At 37.8% G+C, this 15,029-nt stretch overlaps 2 protein-coding genes across 3 annotated transcripts; one reads left to right on the top strand and one right to left on the bottom strand.

The window, feature by feature from the left end:
• The first annotated feature begins 7,513 nt into the window (after positions 1-7,513).
• Positions 7,514-11,592, top strand: LOC110869244 (uncharacterized calcium-binding protein At1g02270). 2 transcript variants are annotated; one of them, XR_004863083.1, is made up of 9 exons: positions 7,514-7,879; positions 7,959-8,064; positions 8,152-8,422; positions 8,523-8,631; positions 8,703-8,828; positions 9,132-9,242; positions 9,322-9,429; positions 9,531-10,752; positions 11,002-11,592. XR_004863083.1 is itself a non-coding variant. In XM_022118532.2 (8 exons), exons 1-8 carry the CDS (start codon positions 7,673-7,675, stop codon positions 9,708-9,710), a joined length of 1,218 nt encoding a protein of 405 aa, XP_021974224.1. In that variant the 5' UTR covers positions 7,514-7,672; the 3' UTR covers positions 9,711-11,592. The 2 variants fall into 2 exon arrangements, 1 of the variants encoding a protein (XP_021974224.1); XM_022118532.2 differs by having other exon boundaries at positions 9,531-11,592.
• Positions 11,593-11,798: 206 nt separating this feature from the next.
• LOC110869243 (transcription termination factor MTERF8, chloroplastic) lies at positions 11,799-13,573 on the bottom strand. The gene is made up of 2 exons (XM_022118531.2): positions 13,328-13,573; positions 11,799-13,242 (listed from the first exon to the last, which is right to left on the bottom strand). The coding sequence occupies exons 1-2, from the start codon at positions 13,470-13,472 to the stop codon at positions 11,969-11,971; spliced, it is 1,419 nt and encodes a 472-aa protein (XP_021974223.1). The 5' UTR covers positions 13,473-13,573; the 3' UTR covers positions 11,799-11,968.
• Between the last annotated feature and the right edge of the window lie 1,456 nt (positions 13,574-15,029).

The following is a 15,029-nucleotide window of genomic DNA, read 5'->3' as shown; positions in this document are numbered from 1 at the left end:
TGCTATATAACTTGCGCTTAGTCTTTTCAAAATACGTCAATTTTCACTGGTAAATACAATTAATAGTTTACCATGATCTTTCCTGAATGTTATGGTTTGCTTAGATAACTCTGCTACTCTTGTAATCCATACTCCACTATGTCTCTTTAATTTCAGTCTCCAACTTAAACCCTATTCTGGAATATTTTATTTTCTTCATTGAGTTTTCCATTAGACGACCAAGTATTTTCTAATTCATCTTCAAATTCTTTAATTTTGGTAGATATGTTCTGTTTCACATCAAGAAAATGTTCAACAGCAGTTCGAACATTGAAGCAGCATACAACATCTCCTCGGTAACCTTAATATCTACTATTGCCGCATCATGTCATAATCAATTGCTCCAACATCATATTGTAAACATTTATAATGATGATGATAACGATAAGAATCTTACTTCCAACTTTCTAAGTGAGATGGAATGATTGATGAAGAAAATATTCCAATTGAATATGGTAATTTAGCAGGTGTTAGAAGTGATCTTGTAAGTGAACTTGTTGATGATAAATGTTGGTTTCTACTACATGAAGATTCTTTGGGGTCTTAATTGTAATTGTTGAAATGTTTTTTGTCTTTTGTAGCTTGTATTGAATGACAAATTCGAATGGTATAAGGCACTTAGGGTCCAAAATTTGTCACTTCAACTCCTGTCTGAATTTGTTTGAAGTATGGACTTAATGTCCAAATTTGTTTGTTTTTTTATGTATGTCCGAATTTGTTTAGGTAACAAATTTGGACTAGGTCTTTGTCTTTGTCAGGACTTATGTGTCCGAACATATTCTTGTATTTATACTTAGTGGATGAATGCAAAAACAGTTTTTTGGTGAATTATCTTTCTATGCAAGTTTACTCTCTGTGTGAAGCAAAACCCTAGCAACTGTGTGTTCTTGTGTGTATTAGGAATCTGTGAATACTTTGTGGATTCATAGATTGTCAATCATCATCATCATCTGTTCTTCTACACCTTCTTGAAGAGATCGACTGGTGAACGAAAGCTTGATTTGTGTTTGTCGTCGTTGCTCATTCGCACAGACCTACCAAAACCATCGAACTAACATCGGTCCCTCCCTCTGCTAATGTGTATTTGTTGTGGGTTTGTAATGGGCACCGCCCTAGTAAGATTTACGACCAAGAACAACTATTACATAAATCAAATCCACAATCAACAACCATTAGTACAATAACACAGTGGAAGAAAATGAAAAAGAAATATACCAATGGTTATTTTGTCATGACTCAGGTAGAAATATTGAGACTAGCGCCTTAAAAGGTAAGCCAACAACCATTGGGTGGTGGCCGTTGCGTTTAAGTTAGGCTCATTTCGATGTTTTTTTCGAGCTCGGCTCGTTTGCACCTCTAAGCTGGCAGAGAGAGTTGGCTCCATGTGAAAGGCCTAGAGGTTTGAGATCTTGACGGAAGTTCTTGAACGTGAAATTTCAATGTTTTTTGAAAAACTATATCAAACTGAAAATCCTTTGTAAAAATTTTGAAAACTTTCATTCAATGTGCATTACCTCTTTTATTTAAAAAAAAAACCCAAAAACACCATGACAATCTTTAATTGGCCACCACTCGAATGTTCTAAAGAATCTCACCTCTTGATATTCTAAAGAATCTTTAATTGTTTGTAAGTTTTGGGATTTTTTAACATCTTTTTATTTTGGGTAAATTACACTTTTCGTCCGTTATGTTTGTATCGGATTGCAATGGGTGGCCTTTAACTTCAATAATTACAGCATAATCATTTATTTGGAAAACTCATAACACCTTAGGTCCTTTAGCACTAACTAGGTTCAAAATTTGAGTTAAGTAGGGCATGTGCGTCATACATGGGGAAATTTAGTCATTTTACGTATTAAAAATATATTATAATAAATAAAATAGAAATACTTTAACACAATTAATTAATTAATATATATATAATATAATATGTATATGTATGTATTGAACGTTCAACATAACTTGCACATTCAAACCACAACCATCTCCCATCTCAACTAGCACCATCACCCCACCACCACCGCCCTAACCCTTCGACAACCACGAGTACCACCATCCCAACCCATAGATCTGAAACCATTGTAGATAACAACCTCAGATCTGCGCAACCTCCACTTCATCAAGAAACCCCCGCCTTTTCTCACCGGGAAGTAACGCCGGTATCAACCGAACCATTCTCAACAACCTCTCCGACACTCCCACCACCTCATTGTCACCGATCAACCAAACCACTCTCAACAGCACCTCCGACATTCCCCAATAACATATTTGAGCCCTAAATTTGGTGTTGAAATTGAACTTGTTTGGTTGAATGTTCGAGTAAATGAAGTCGGAATGATGGTTGTTAAGAATCAAAGCGATGGTTGATGGTGGTGTTTTGATTTGAGGATTTGGTTGAATATTGAGTAGTAGCTAGATGGAGTGTGGTGGTTTAGTCACGAACTAGATGGAGGCTGTGGTGTGATGGATCTTGTGTTGGTGGTGGCAGATTTGGTGGTGGTGGTGGTGATAGTTAAAGAAGAAAGGGGAAGTGAAATAATGTAAAAAAAGTAAGAGATAAGTGGGTTTTTAATCTTTTCTTTAATTTAGTTGGTGAAATGATTAAACTACCCTTGACTAATCAGATTTAACTTAAAATTTTAACCTAGTTAGTGCTAAAGGACCTAGGGTGTAATGAGTTTTCCAAATAAAGGAATGTGGGTGTAATTATTAAAGTTAAAGGTCATCCATTGCAATCCGGTATAAATATAAAGGATGAAAAATGTAATTTACCCATTTATTTTTTAGTTGTTTAGTTATATCCATTTTGCAACTCAAATCATATCATGTCTTCTTTGGTGAAGCCTTGTAACTTCATTATGAGGTTACAAAGAGAGATGAAACTTAGCAAAAATTAGGTTTTTTTTTAAGTGGTCACTGTTTCAACAATTTTTAGATGATTACTTAATGTCAAAATTTATGAAACACATAAATCCATATTCAAACAATTATAAAATCAAAATTAATAAATAATACATGTATAGCTGCATAATAAATACATAAAACAAACATAAATACTTATAAGAATGAAGAATGAGCTGAGCAAAAAAAAAAAAAACATGCGCATGCCTTACGAACAGTGACCTTCAAGAATCCTATATATAAACATTTGAAACAAATTTTAGATCTAAACCAACCGATATCTAGAACTAAAACAATCGCTTAAAAGTGAAATTAGGGTTTACCTTTACCATCCTTACTCCATTCTCATGGCCATACCTTACCTCTCTCTCTTGTCGACTTCACTCTCTATCTCTCTGCATATCGCATATGTTCTCTAAAGAAAGATATTGAAGACACGCAATGTACCCTAAAATATGCCACGCATGTGTGGCGTACACCTGTGGCGTCCCCAAAAAAAGACACCATAGACCAGACAGATTAAAAAAAGGAAAAAAAAGGCCCTCAATCAGATTCGAACCGAGGCCAATTCCTTAAAATAACACTCCAGTAACCACTACACCAAAGACATAAACACATTATATTAGCAAATCAAAACCTATATATACAATACAAATATATGATGTATGGGAAAAAAACAACCAATAGTGTTCTGTCATGTGGCAAAAGAACTATTCATAAGCTTCAATAATTAATAGACAGTAATAGATAGTAATTAGTAGTGTATAACTTAATCCAGTTGAACCTGCACATATGAATGACCTCCTTGACTAAGAGCATCTTTAACAAGCCATCTGCTGGTCTGGTCCGCTCCACAAACCAAACCAAACCGATGTGGTCCGGCATCGATGGAGGTGCTTGTTGGCGTCGTCTGGTGTTCGGTAGATGGTGGTGGGGCCCTCAAGTAAGGTGTTTCTTTAATAAAAAAAATATTTTTCAAATGATACTTATATTAGATTGCCTTTTTTGATTAATAAACAAATCTAATTAAATTATATAATTACTGTATAAACTAAATGAAAAATTACATAAGCCAAATTAAACAATTTTACACAAACCTAATTATAATATTACACACACCTAATTATAACCCTGCAACCCAGTTAGGTACGACTTGTATTGGGCAGAGGTTAGTGGGTGGAGGGTTTCTTGGTGGGGGTTTGCATGTGGAGGGTTTGTGGCAGGAAGGTTTGTGTTGAAGTTTATTTGACTCCCGCCAAGTTGTATACGGTCAAATTGGAGTTGTGTCATTGTCAATTAGTACATGAAGTTGGCTTCATCATTGGTGACACCAGCCCATTCATACTCTTGTGGAGGTGGAGGGTTAAAAAGATGAAGATTTAAACAGGGAGATCGCATGGTTTTGATGCTGGTGTTGGTAGACGACTGGCGGTGGTTGGTAGACTGCTAATGCTGGTCGGTAGACTGCAACATGTAGTTGGTAAACTACGGCAGGTGGAACGAGTTGAGGGTTAGAACGGGTAGATCGATGTGGTCTTGCTGGCGATGGTTGGTAAACTGCTACAGGTGGAACGGGTTGAGGATTAAACGTCAACGAGACGATCGCCTGAGGTTTAACTGTCTGTTTCTATCACCACCCATTTTATTATTTTTATTTATTTAATAATAAAAATAATTATACATATTAATTAGATTTAATTAAAAATAGATTAATAAATTAAAAAATAAGTGATGAGGTGAGTGGTTTATTATTGGAGGAAAAAGTAAAGGTTTGAATTGACGGTGATTTAAAATGATGTGACATAGTGACTAAACAGTCTGTTAGATGAACTTAGTCTATTGTGGTGGATGCTCTAATATAAACAATCTTAATTGGGACCATGAAACACATTCGTAGTTTTTTACTTGAAGAAAAAAAGTTGTTTTTTAAAAACACACTATGAATTTTTAGATTTTGCTGCAACTTACAATAAAATTAACGTAAAAGCAACAAAAAAATAAAAATAAGAGTAAACTGCAATTTTACCCCTTGGGGTTTAGGGCAATTGGCATGTCTACCCCCCCTAAGAAAATAATTGCAATTTTACCCCCCACTGTTTGCTGTTATGTCGCAACCTTACCCCCCGGCATCAAAGTCAATGTTATCTTTAAACGGTCAAAGGGCATAAATGTAATTTCACCCTTTGGATCTTTCTATTCCCCCTGTACTTCTCTTCCTACTTCACCCTTACCCCCTAAGTTTCACTCCCCCCACTCCACTCCACTCCTTCTTCTTCACCCACCGGCGATCCACTTCCACCTCCACCTCCACCTCCGGTGACCATACTTCCACACCCACCGGCTTCCACCTCCACCTCCAGCGACCACACTTCCACACCCACCGGCTTCCACTTCACCATGAGTGAATCGGAGAACACCATGCTTCCACCTCCACCTCCGGCGACCACAACGGCGACCACACCTCCGGCGATGCACCTGGCTGCCGGCGACAACCAGCGATCCTCCCTGTTGTCTCTGCTGTCAGGTATAAACATCGATCTTTCTGAACAAGTTAAAAACAGGGGGTTACTGAAACATCGATCTTTCTGTGTTTGCAGTGGACTTGAGGATTCGTTTTTCAGTCCGATCGATTGTGGTTTCCGTGGTTGTGAAAATGCGGGGCCGCCCTTTCCTGCACTTCCAGTTTCCCCCGCAACAGGAAATGGTTGTGTAGTTGATGTTTAATATATTAGGATCTTTTGGTTTAATATATTAGGATCTTTTGGTTTAATACTGATCTAATTGTACATATATTAGGATCTTTTGATTTAATATAATATGCCTAGTTATGACCAATGTTTACAGGTAATGTGTTCTTGATAAGCCTTTTTTATACTCTCATGATGGTATATTGGTGTTCTTGATACAAGTTAGGATCAAAATGTGCCTAGTTATGACAGTTACATGATCATAGTTGATGACAGTTACATGTGCAGTTACATGATCATAGTTGATGACAGTTACATGTGCAGTTGTGATGTTTGATGTTTTGATAAGTTGATCATAAAGGTTAGGATCAAAATGTGCCTAGTTATGACAGTTACATGATCTTACATGATCAAAATGTGCAGTTGTGAAAGTTTGATGTTTGATTAGGATATACATTTTGTCCATTTGATCAACAACCTGTTTAAAGTCTTTCAACTCAAAATGTGCAGCAGTGAGTGTGCTTAATCAGTGAATGTGATAACAGATTCTAGTGTGCTTAATAGTCATAACAGATTCTAGAACACATTGTTAGTGCAGCAGTGAATGTGAGTGTGCTTAATCAGATTTTGTTAATTACAATGTCTGAATGTGTTACAATGTCTGAATGTGAGTGTGCTTAATCAGATTCTAGAACACATTGTTAGTGCAGCAGTGGTTTGATACATTGTTAGTGCAGCAGTGGTTTGATACTTGGTCAGAGCAGCAGTGGTTTGATACATGATCAGTTACATTGAATGAAATTGTTAGTGCAGCATGTATGCTTTGTTTTTTTAGTATAGAACACATTGCAGCAGGTATGCTTGATTTTTGAATAGGTTGGTTGTTAGGTTTCAGATTTTTTAACAGGTTTAAGATTTTTGAACAGGTAATCTGATTTTGATTCTATAATCAAAAATCTTGGGGGGGGGGGGGTTAGACATGATTCAGAAATCTTAATTAGGTTAGATGATTTAAGAAATAAAACAAAATCACAGTGAATTGATTCAGAATTAGGTGTTTATATAATCAAAATCAAATTACGTGTTCAAAAATCAGAATTAGGTTTCAGATCATAGAACAGGTTCAGATTTTTTATTATAGAATCATAGAACAGGTTTTTGATTTTGGCGGGAAAGGTTTTGGAAGTTGCAGGGGGGTAATGTTGTGTCTTAACACAAAGTACAGGGGGTAATAACAAAGGACAAATTAGTAATTTACCAGTGGGGGGTAATTGTGCGACTTAACAGGAATGTTGGGGGGTAAAATGGAAGGGTAATATAGTCATTTCAACTTAGAGTTAACAGATCTGTTAACAACTTTGACGCCGGGGGGTAAGGTTGCGACATAACAGCAAACAGTGGGGGGTAAAATTGCAATTATTTCCTTAGGGGGGGGGGGGGGGGTAGACATGCCAATTGCCCTAAACCCCAGGGGAAAAATTGCAGTTTACTCTAAAAAAATAAAGGGTACATTTAATTGTATGGGTCTGATAATAACATAAAGAAAATAATAATAATAATAATAATAATAATAAGAGTAAACTTCTGTTTTGCTTCCTGTGGTTTGGTCACTTTAACGGTTTTGCCCCAAACCTTTAAAAATAGCCATTTTACTCCCTGATGTTTTGGTTTTATTGCCAGTTTGCTCCCTGCGGGGAGCAAAATGGAAAAACAAACAATTTGGATGGAGTTAGAGGCGGGGAGCAAAACGGAAGTTTACTCTAATAATAATAATAATAATAATAATAATAATAATAATAATAATAATAATAATAATAATAATAATAATAATAATAATAATAATAATAATAATAATAATAATAATAATAATAATTAAATGCCCCCACACGCATTTGGCTTTTCACATAAACATAAACATACAAGACAGAGAGACAGAGAGAGAGAGGTAGCTTTGCCTGCCTTTGAAATCAATCAATAATAATAATAATCACAGAAGACAGCCTGCCTACCTTTAATCCTATCCTAGGAGAAGAAAGAAAGAAAGAATGGCGAAGAGAAGGGTGTCGAGAGTTTCAGAGCCTAATTCCTTTTCCTGCACAACCTTCAACATCCTGGCCCCCATCTATAAACGCCTTATTCACGAGGATCATGCTTGCAGAGAAAGTGACATCAGAGCCTACTGGTTTCATCGGAACCAACGGATTCTGGATCTGCTCTTGCGTGAAGAAAGCTCTTCCATCATCTGCCTTCAGGTTCCAAATCATTCTTTTTCCTTTCCTTTTCCTCTTCTTACTTACTGTTACTGATAGATATCATTTCAACTAATAATAGGAGTATTGGGTTGGAAACGAAGAACTTGTCAACATGTATGACACAAGGCTTGGGGATGCAGGATATATCAATTTCAAGCTTGCCCGTACAAATAATCGCGGTGATGGTATGCTTTCTTTCTTTTGTCTCACCTCACTCATGAGAATTTAAGCTACATACATGATGATGATGATTATTACTACATGACTGACAGGCTTGTTGACAGCTGTGCACAAAGACTACTTTCGGGTCTTAGACCATCGCAACTTCCTGTTCAACGACTTTGGAGACCGTGTTGCTCAGCTTTTACATGTTCAAGTCATTGGTCTTTCTCAACAAATTCTTATAGTTAACACTCACTTGCTCTTCCCACACGATTCAAGCATGTGTTTGGAGAGATTGCGTCAGGTATACAAGATCCTGCAATCTCTTGAAGCTTATCACAAGGAGAACAATCTTACTCCTCTCCCCATTATTCTCTGCGGGTAGGCTAACACTAACACACACCCTCCCTTTTTTCTTTTTACTCTCTGCTGCCAATTGCCAATTGCCAACTACTAATATATCTGTTGTTGTTGTTGTCAGTGACTGGAATGGTAGCAAGCGAGGTCACATTTACAAGTTCCTTAGGTCACAGGGATTTGTATCATCCTATGATACCGCTCATCACTACACTGATGCTGATGCACATAAGGTCAGTTCCTTCCACTTGTTCATTCATTCACATGCCATGAAATCTCATAACCCAGAAGAATTTTCATGCAGTGGGTTAGCCATAGAAATCATCGAGGAAACATATGCGGTGTAGATTTCATATGGCTTCTTAATCCAAACAAGTGTAGGAAAGTACTCAAAACTAGTTGGAGTGATGCAGTCTTCGGATTGTTTAAGGTACACAATCTGTTTTGCTTGCATTTCTTTTTATTTATATATTTATTATTATTCAATGTTACCGGTGATTACTTGTGTTTGAGCTGCTTTGAAAGAAAGTCAGATGTGGGGGGGATTCAGTCAGATGTGTTTGACTGGCAGTGTTATTAAGCAGTGAGTTATCTCCCATCCCATCTTTCTGAAGACGACCACTTTCTATTTATTTATTTATATATGCTTGCTTGCTTGCTTGCTGACCAGGAAGATATGTTATGATGATGATGATGTTATTCATCTCTAACCAATACTTTGTATTTCTTCTAGTATCATGTGCGGCGGGCCTCACTCACTGAAGAAGATGCTTTTGCATTTCTTAAGGCTGACAATGACGGTGATGGTATAACTTACTCGGGCTTTTGTGAAGCACTGCGCCAGGTAGGCATCATTAATTGTATAGAATTATCCCAAAACCAAATACATGTGGTGGATCACATTGTGTATGGCTTTGATGCAGCTTAATTTCATTGGTCATCCAAATGGCCTGAGTAAGGAGGAGACAAAAGACCTCTGGGATCAAGCAGATATTGATGGCAATGGTATTGTTGATTATACAGAATTCCAAGTACTTCCCTGCCTTTGAACTTGCTTGTTAATTTATTAGCAAACCAAACCATGTATATATATGATTATGTTTGTATTCTAACTTTGGGATTGACAAAACAGCAACAGATATGGAATCCTACAAGGTGGGACCAAGCAGTTACAGAGGAAGATATAGGGTACAGGGTGAAGCATGCAGTGCTGTACCCAAGGGAAGCTGAAAAAGGATTGTGGCCAGATGACTACTCACTCTCTGATCATGCCCGTCTCACCGTTGTCTTTTCACCAACGCGCCTACCTTAGTTCTTTCTTGATTACCAAGAACCAAACAACCTTTCAGCATATACCGAGAGAGAGAGAGCTGGTGATAAACTTTCAGATTGATAGGAAGAAATAGTATTTGCAGATCTTGAGTGACCATGTATTAATTAATAGCCCAGACGTCTGTCTTCCTATATATTGAAATAATCAACACACTTTTGGAGTATTTGTTACTTGTTCTAATCAAGCAGCAATTACTTGTTTTCTTCTAAACTAATTTTTTGTTATATATGATATGATGACTAAGATACAAGAATTGAATTCTTTTTTTTTTTTCTTGTTACAAACACTCAGCAGATGATATTTAAAGTTATAAACCTGTTCTAAATTCAAACTCAGTTTCCCACTGTAGTGATCCACCAACTGCTGGGCAAGGTATAATTAGTGTGGGTTGGGGCAGGTAACTCCCTTGTTTTATAATCTTACTTCCAAGCAGGATGGCAGTTTTTTCATAGAGGAGGCTGCTTTCGAATCAAGGTATTGCTTGTTGCAATCTGCCATTTTTATCTTGGTAATGTATCACTTCTCTTTTTAGAATTGCATACCTTTGTAAGTATATACATCCTTGTGACTTCCTGTTTCTCTTTTGTTTTTTTTTTTTTTTTTTGCCACACACATTCGAAAGCACGCTTTCTTAGACAAGAATTTCTTTAGAAATAGATATCCTTTGAGGTTTCAATGCAATTTGATAAAGGATTTCATGTAGCTGGAAACTGATGACCTTTTTCATAGTTTGATTGATACTTTATTTAAGGTGAGAAAATCGTAAAGAAGGTGACATGGGAATAAAAAGACCTCTTAAATTTTACAACTTTCCTAACCTGTTGGAGATTCATAACTTCCTCCTTGCTTTAAAGAGGTACTTCATGTCATGTGGTTATTCTTGTATCATGCTGGAAAGCCCGAAACGATAAGATTTTCAACCAGGGGTGCGTGTTTCCCTCTAAGCTCGATATAAACATCAAGTCTGTGGGCTTCCTATGAGTCAAAAGCAGATCCAAGTTACAAAGAAGAAAGACCTGAGGTATGATTACAGTTACAACTGAAATGTTGAGCTCGAGTTTGGCTTGTAAAAAACACCAGCCAGCTCATTTATTTTATAGCTTTTGACATTAGACTGGTTGAAATGGTGTTTGTTGATGTTGGATAGTTTGTTGTATTCTTGTTTTGGATAGTTATCAAATGGTAGTCGCACATTGTGTTCCTTGCTCAGAGGTCAATGGACCGAAAACCAAAAGTGCAACACAACTAACACTAAATTTATACTTTCCAGAGACCCACCTTCCGCCGAAGCAGTCCGTCCGCCTTTGAGATTCAACACCAATCTTCCGGCGGGCCAACTCATAATTGAAAGGAGCCACTGGTAGGGCGTTGGCAACTAAAACAGCGGAGACAAGATTGGTATCCTTATGACCTTGATAAAAAGGAGGAGGAGCAAGAGAGGAATGGAGAGTTATCTGCTGCTGGGCCTCGTAGGACGCATAAACCTGAATCTCTTGTCATAGTAAATCCCAACTCTCGATCTGATTTGGGTTTGTGGAGATAAGTGTGAGCTGAATGGAGGAATTGAGGAGGTGTGTTGCAGATACATAAAGTGTTGGGGAGATTTTGTGTGGATTTGAGACGGACCGACAGTTGTGGTATGCCCAAGGGTGGTAATGAAAAAAATAGGTATTTGATTCACAAGAAGATTGGTGCCATCTAAGCTAAGAAATGAGATTTTCATTTTTCACCAGGGACTCTAATCGTCTTTCTTTTAGCTATGTGGAATTTGCTTTGGCGGGAATCTCTTCTATTTTCAGATTCATAAAACCATATATATGTATGTATGTATAACAAGTTAAAATATATTATGTTTTGGTTATTTCATTCCGGAATCAAGCATCTTAACTGGTGAGGAGAATAAATATATATATATATAAATAATTATAGAACTAATGTACTCAGATGATTCATCTTTTCAGTTTGTTAAGAAATGATAGACGCTAATGTTGGATTTCTTTGCCCAACATTCTATTCTATTCTATTGAATTGAATAGAAACAGCATCGACTGAACTACTCTCAGAATGTATGTAAATGGAATTAATTATGTCCTTTGTTTAAAGGGGGCATTGATGTACATTTTCACCCTATATATATATATATAATGCAGCAGTCAAAAATAACAACACAAGATTCATTACCATCATTACTTTCATGTTGCCATAGCATAAGAAGAAAATTAACAAGCAAGAAAGGTTCAGCTGCTTGCAGGCAGCTGCTTTTCTTGCTTCTTAGAGAATCTTGCAGTGGACATGCTAAATAGCTTGTTAATCGACATCCCTTCGCCTGAGATTTTGCCACTGGATTCAAACCTGTACTTAATCCTTCCATCAAACCCATAACCAAGAAAAGCCGGAAAAGCCAACATCTCTCTAACTTCATACCCCATCTCCTGAGTCAAGTAGTCCAGCTTCTGCTTCATTGATTTGTGATTGTATTGCAGTACCTGCGGATGCTTCTTTCCCATTGCCAGAATTTCTTCACAAGTCAACCCATAATTCAACAACAGGCTAATCACCTCCTGCATATTCTTGCAACTCGTTCTGCACACCCATCCCATTGCCAAACCCAGCTCCTTTGTTCCATGTTCATACCCAATCTTGAGCAGCAGAACCAGCTTGTGTGCAAGGTTATCTTCAAACGACAAGCTAAGAAAAAGAGGCGCTTTGATCAACAGTTTATAGATATCCTTCGAACTGAACCCACACTGCTTCAGGAACTCTATCCGAGGCTGCAATTTCCTCGTCCGGCTAGCACTAAACAGACTCGGATACACAAGTATAATTTTAAATATCTCCTCATCCGTTAACCCCGCGTATGATCGGAAGAAGTCAACATGACTAGTGTAGTGGTCCACGCTGTAAGCCAAAATGAAAGGCAGTTTAAGCAAAACAGTAGTTGTTGCAAGCTCATCTCCCCCACTCAAATCCAACAGGAACTCAATCCGGGGTACCAGCTGGGAATCCAGATCGCAATTGAGAATGGCAGGGCGACCAAGTATCAAGTCAACACCACCAAAGCCTTTGACGAAAGACAGCATTTTTTGAATATCTTGGAGGGGCTTCAAACACAAGGCCTTTGTCAAATTGAGATTGTTGAGAACATGAGAAAGCCTGTTTATGGGAATCCCAGCATCCAGCAGCAGGCGAACCTTTGGTTCGAAGCCGGAGAGATACCTAGGGTCTGTAGCAGTAAGAAGACGGGCAAGCTGAGGCTCCTGAATGACACCTTTGAGATCATGGGAGAGAAAGCAGAGCAAGGAATGGATTTCTGGAGATACCAAAACATGGGGCCTCTTCTGAATGAGCCTGGATAGCAGGGGGCCGTTGATTCCAAGATTTTGAAGAGCATGGATTTGGGTGCGAACGAAATCAAAAGGGGCGAGCTTTAGAGCTTGGTGATTTTCCAAAAGGGCATGGCTTCCTTTCTCGGTTATACCCATTTCAAGGAAGAGAGGAAACAGCAGGGTTCCTATACAAATAATAATAATAAGATGCCAGCCTGCCTGCCAGAAGGAAGGAAGGAAGGAAATGAGTGAGAGATGGAGGAGACTAACCCGAATTGGTTGGTGGAAGAGCGCTGCATTGGAAGGATGATCCTCCTCCTCCTCCTCCACGCCGGTGACTAAGGGTTGGGGCCGGTAATTGAAGGCTGCAACAGCTCATGATTTTATCAAACAAGACGACGGAGGAGGCGAACATGCTGGTCTAAACAGAGGAAGCATGGATAAGTTGGGTTTACAGTTTGTTTCACTTTCCCAACCCAATTAACGTCTTCTCTTTCATCCAACCCTAGCTAGCGCCCCCAAAAACACTCATTTTTTACATTTACTATTTTTAGCAAACGGCCAATTACTATTAATCCAACCTCAACACTCATTTTTTACATTTACTATTTTTAGCAAAACGGCCAATTAGTATTAATCCAACATTTAAAAATACACATTCAAAACTGAAATTCACCTCTAACACCGAAGGGTGTCGGGCGTGGGAACTAAACCAACGCCGCTTTAGCCATACTAGGCAAGCCAGGGTAGCGGCGTTGCCCCTCTGGCGTGGCTATGAACCCTGACGTGAGGCGGGTTGGCTAAATGATGTGGATGGCTGGGATTGGCTAGCAAAACATGACCGTTACCCATAGCCGTATGGGCTAGCCGCTGGCCATGGCGGTAACCGCTATGTAAATCAAATTTTTTAAAATTTTTACTAATTTTTACCTATAAATACTCACCCCAAACCCCCAAATTTTTTACACCTATTTCTTCAAACACAAATCTTCATCCAAAACCAACCCAAAAACCGAAAATGGTTAACTGGACCGAGGAGAAGGAGCTAGCGCTAGTGATATCAATCGTTGACGCACAACGAACGCTACGCCGTGGTCAAACAACCTACTGGACACGAGCGTTTCAGGAATACCAACAACATGTTGGAAACACGCGTCACAACTTGAACGCGTGTCAACATAAGTGGCGGGAGCTAAAACCGCATCTGGATCGGTTTAAAGCATACTTCGACCGTGTGCCTGTGGGCGACCTAAGCTACGACGATTGAGTGGAGATCGTCAAAATCGAGTACATGCACGATGGGAACCCGAAATTTCGTTGGATTCCCCATTTTAATATTTATCATACTTTGTAATTTTTTTAGAATTTATTATGAAGTTTTTTTTATTTTATTAGGATTTATTAAGTTTTTTTTTAATTTTTTAGGATCTATTAAGTTTTTTTTTTAATTTATTAGGATTTTGTGTAACTTTTTTATTTAAATTAAATTAGTGGAGTGTTTTATTTTATAAATGTCAAAATATAAAAATATAATAAATTTTCACATGTCAACTCAAGCCCCTAACCTACGCCGCCACCACAATCTACTTTTTTTGGGGTGGCTTACTGGAGCCCATCTCTGCCACATGTCAACCCAAGCCCCAAACCTAAGCCCCACACCCAGCAGTCTAAGGCTCTAGCTTAACGAATCTTCAATGAAAGTTTAGTCCGTTTACAGCCAAAGTGAATGCATTGATATATATACTGCACGTTCATCATTATTCATTGTAAACATTGGTATATACTATACTAGGTAAGAATCCTGTGTATTACACGAGTTTAATAAATGTAATTTTATATACTAAATAAAAAAACAATATATTTTTATTAACCTCGTTTATTACACTTGTTGAGTAAATATAATTTTATACCTTAAATAATAAAAAATTATATCTTCAAGAACCTCATGTATTGTGCGGGTTGAATAAATGTA

Source organism: Helianthus annuus, chromosome 7 (assembly GCF_002127325.2).
Source record: "Helianthus annuus cultivar XRQ/B chromosome 7, HanXRQr2.0-SUNRISE, whole genome shotgun sequence".
NCBI classification, from domain to species: Eukaryota; Viridiplantae; Streptophyta; class Magnoliopsida; order Asterales; family Asteraceae; genus Helianthus; species Helianthus annuus.
This window is presented reverse-complemented; position numbering and strand designations above follow the sequence as displayed.

Coding starts and splice junctions, on each gene's coding strand:
- LOC110869244 (XM_022118532.2), top strand. CDS start 7,673: ATGGCGAAGAGAAGGGTGTCGAGAGTTTCAGAGCCTAATTCCTTTTCC. Junction 8,065..8,151: donor TACAAATAATCGCGGTGATG/GTATGCTTTCTT, acceptor CATGACTGACAG/GCTTGTTGACAGCTGTGCAC. Junction 8,829..9,131: donor CAGTCTTCGGATTGTTTAAG/GTACACAATCTG, acceptor TATTTCTTCTAG/TATCATGTGCGGCGGGCCTC.
- LOC110869243 (XM_022118531.2), bottom strand. CDS start 13,472: ATGTTCGCCTCCTCCGTCGTCTTGTTTGATAAAATCATGAGCTGTTGC. Junction 13,243..13,327: donor TCTTCCACCAACCAATTCGG/GTTAGTCTCCTC, acceptor TTATTTGTATAG/GAACCCTGCTGTTTCCTCTC.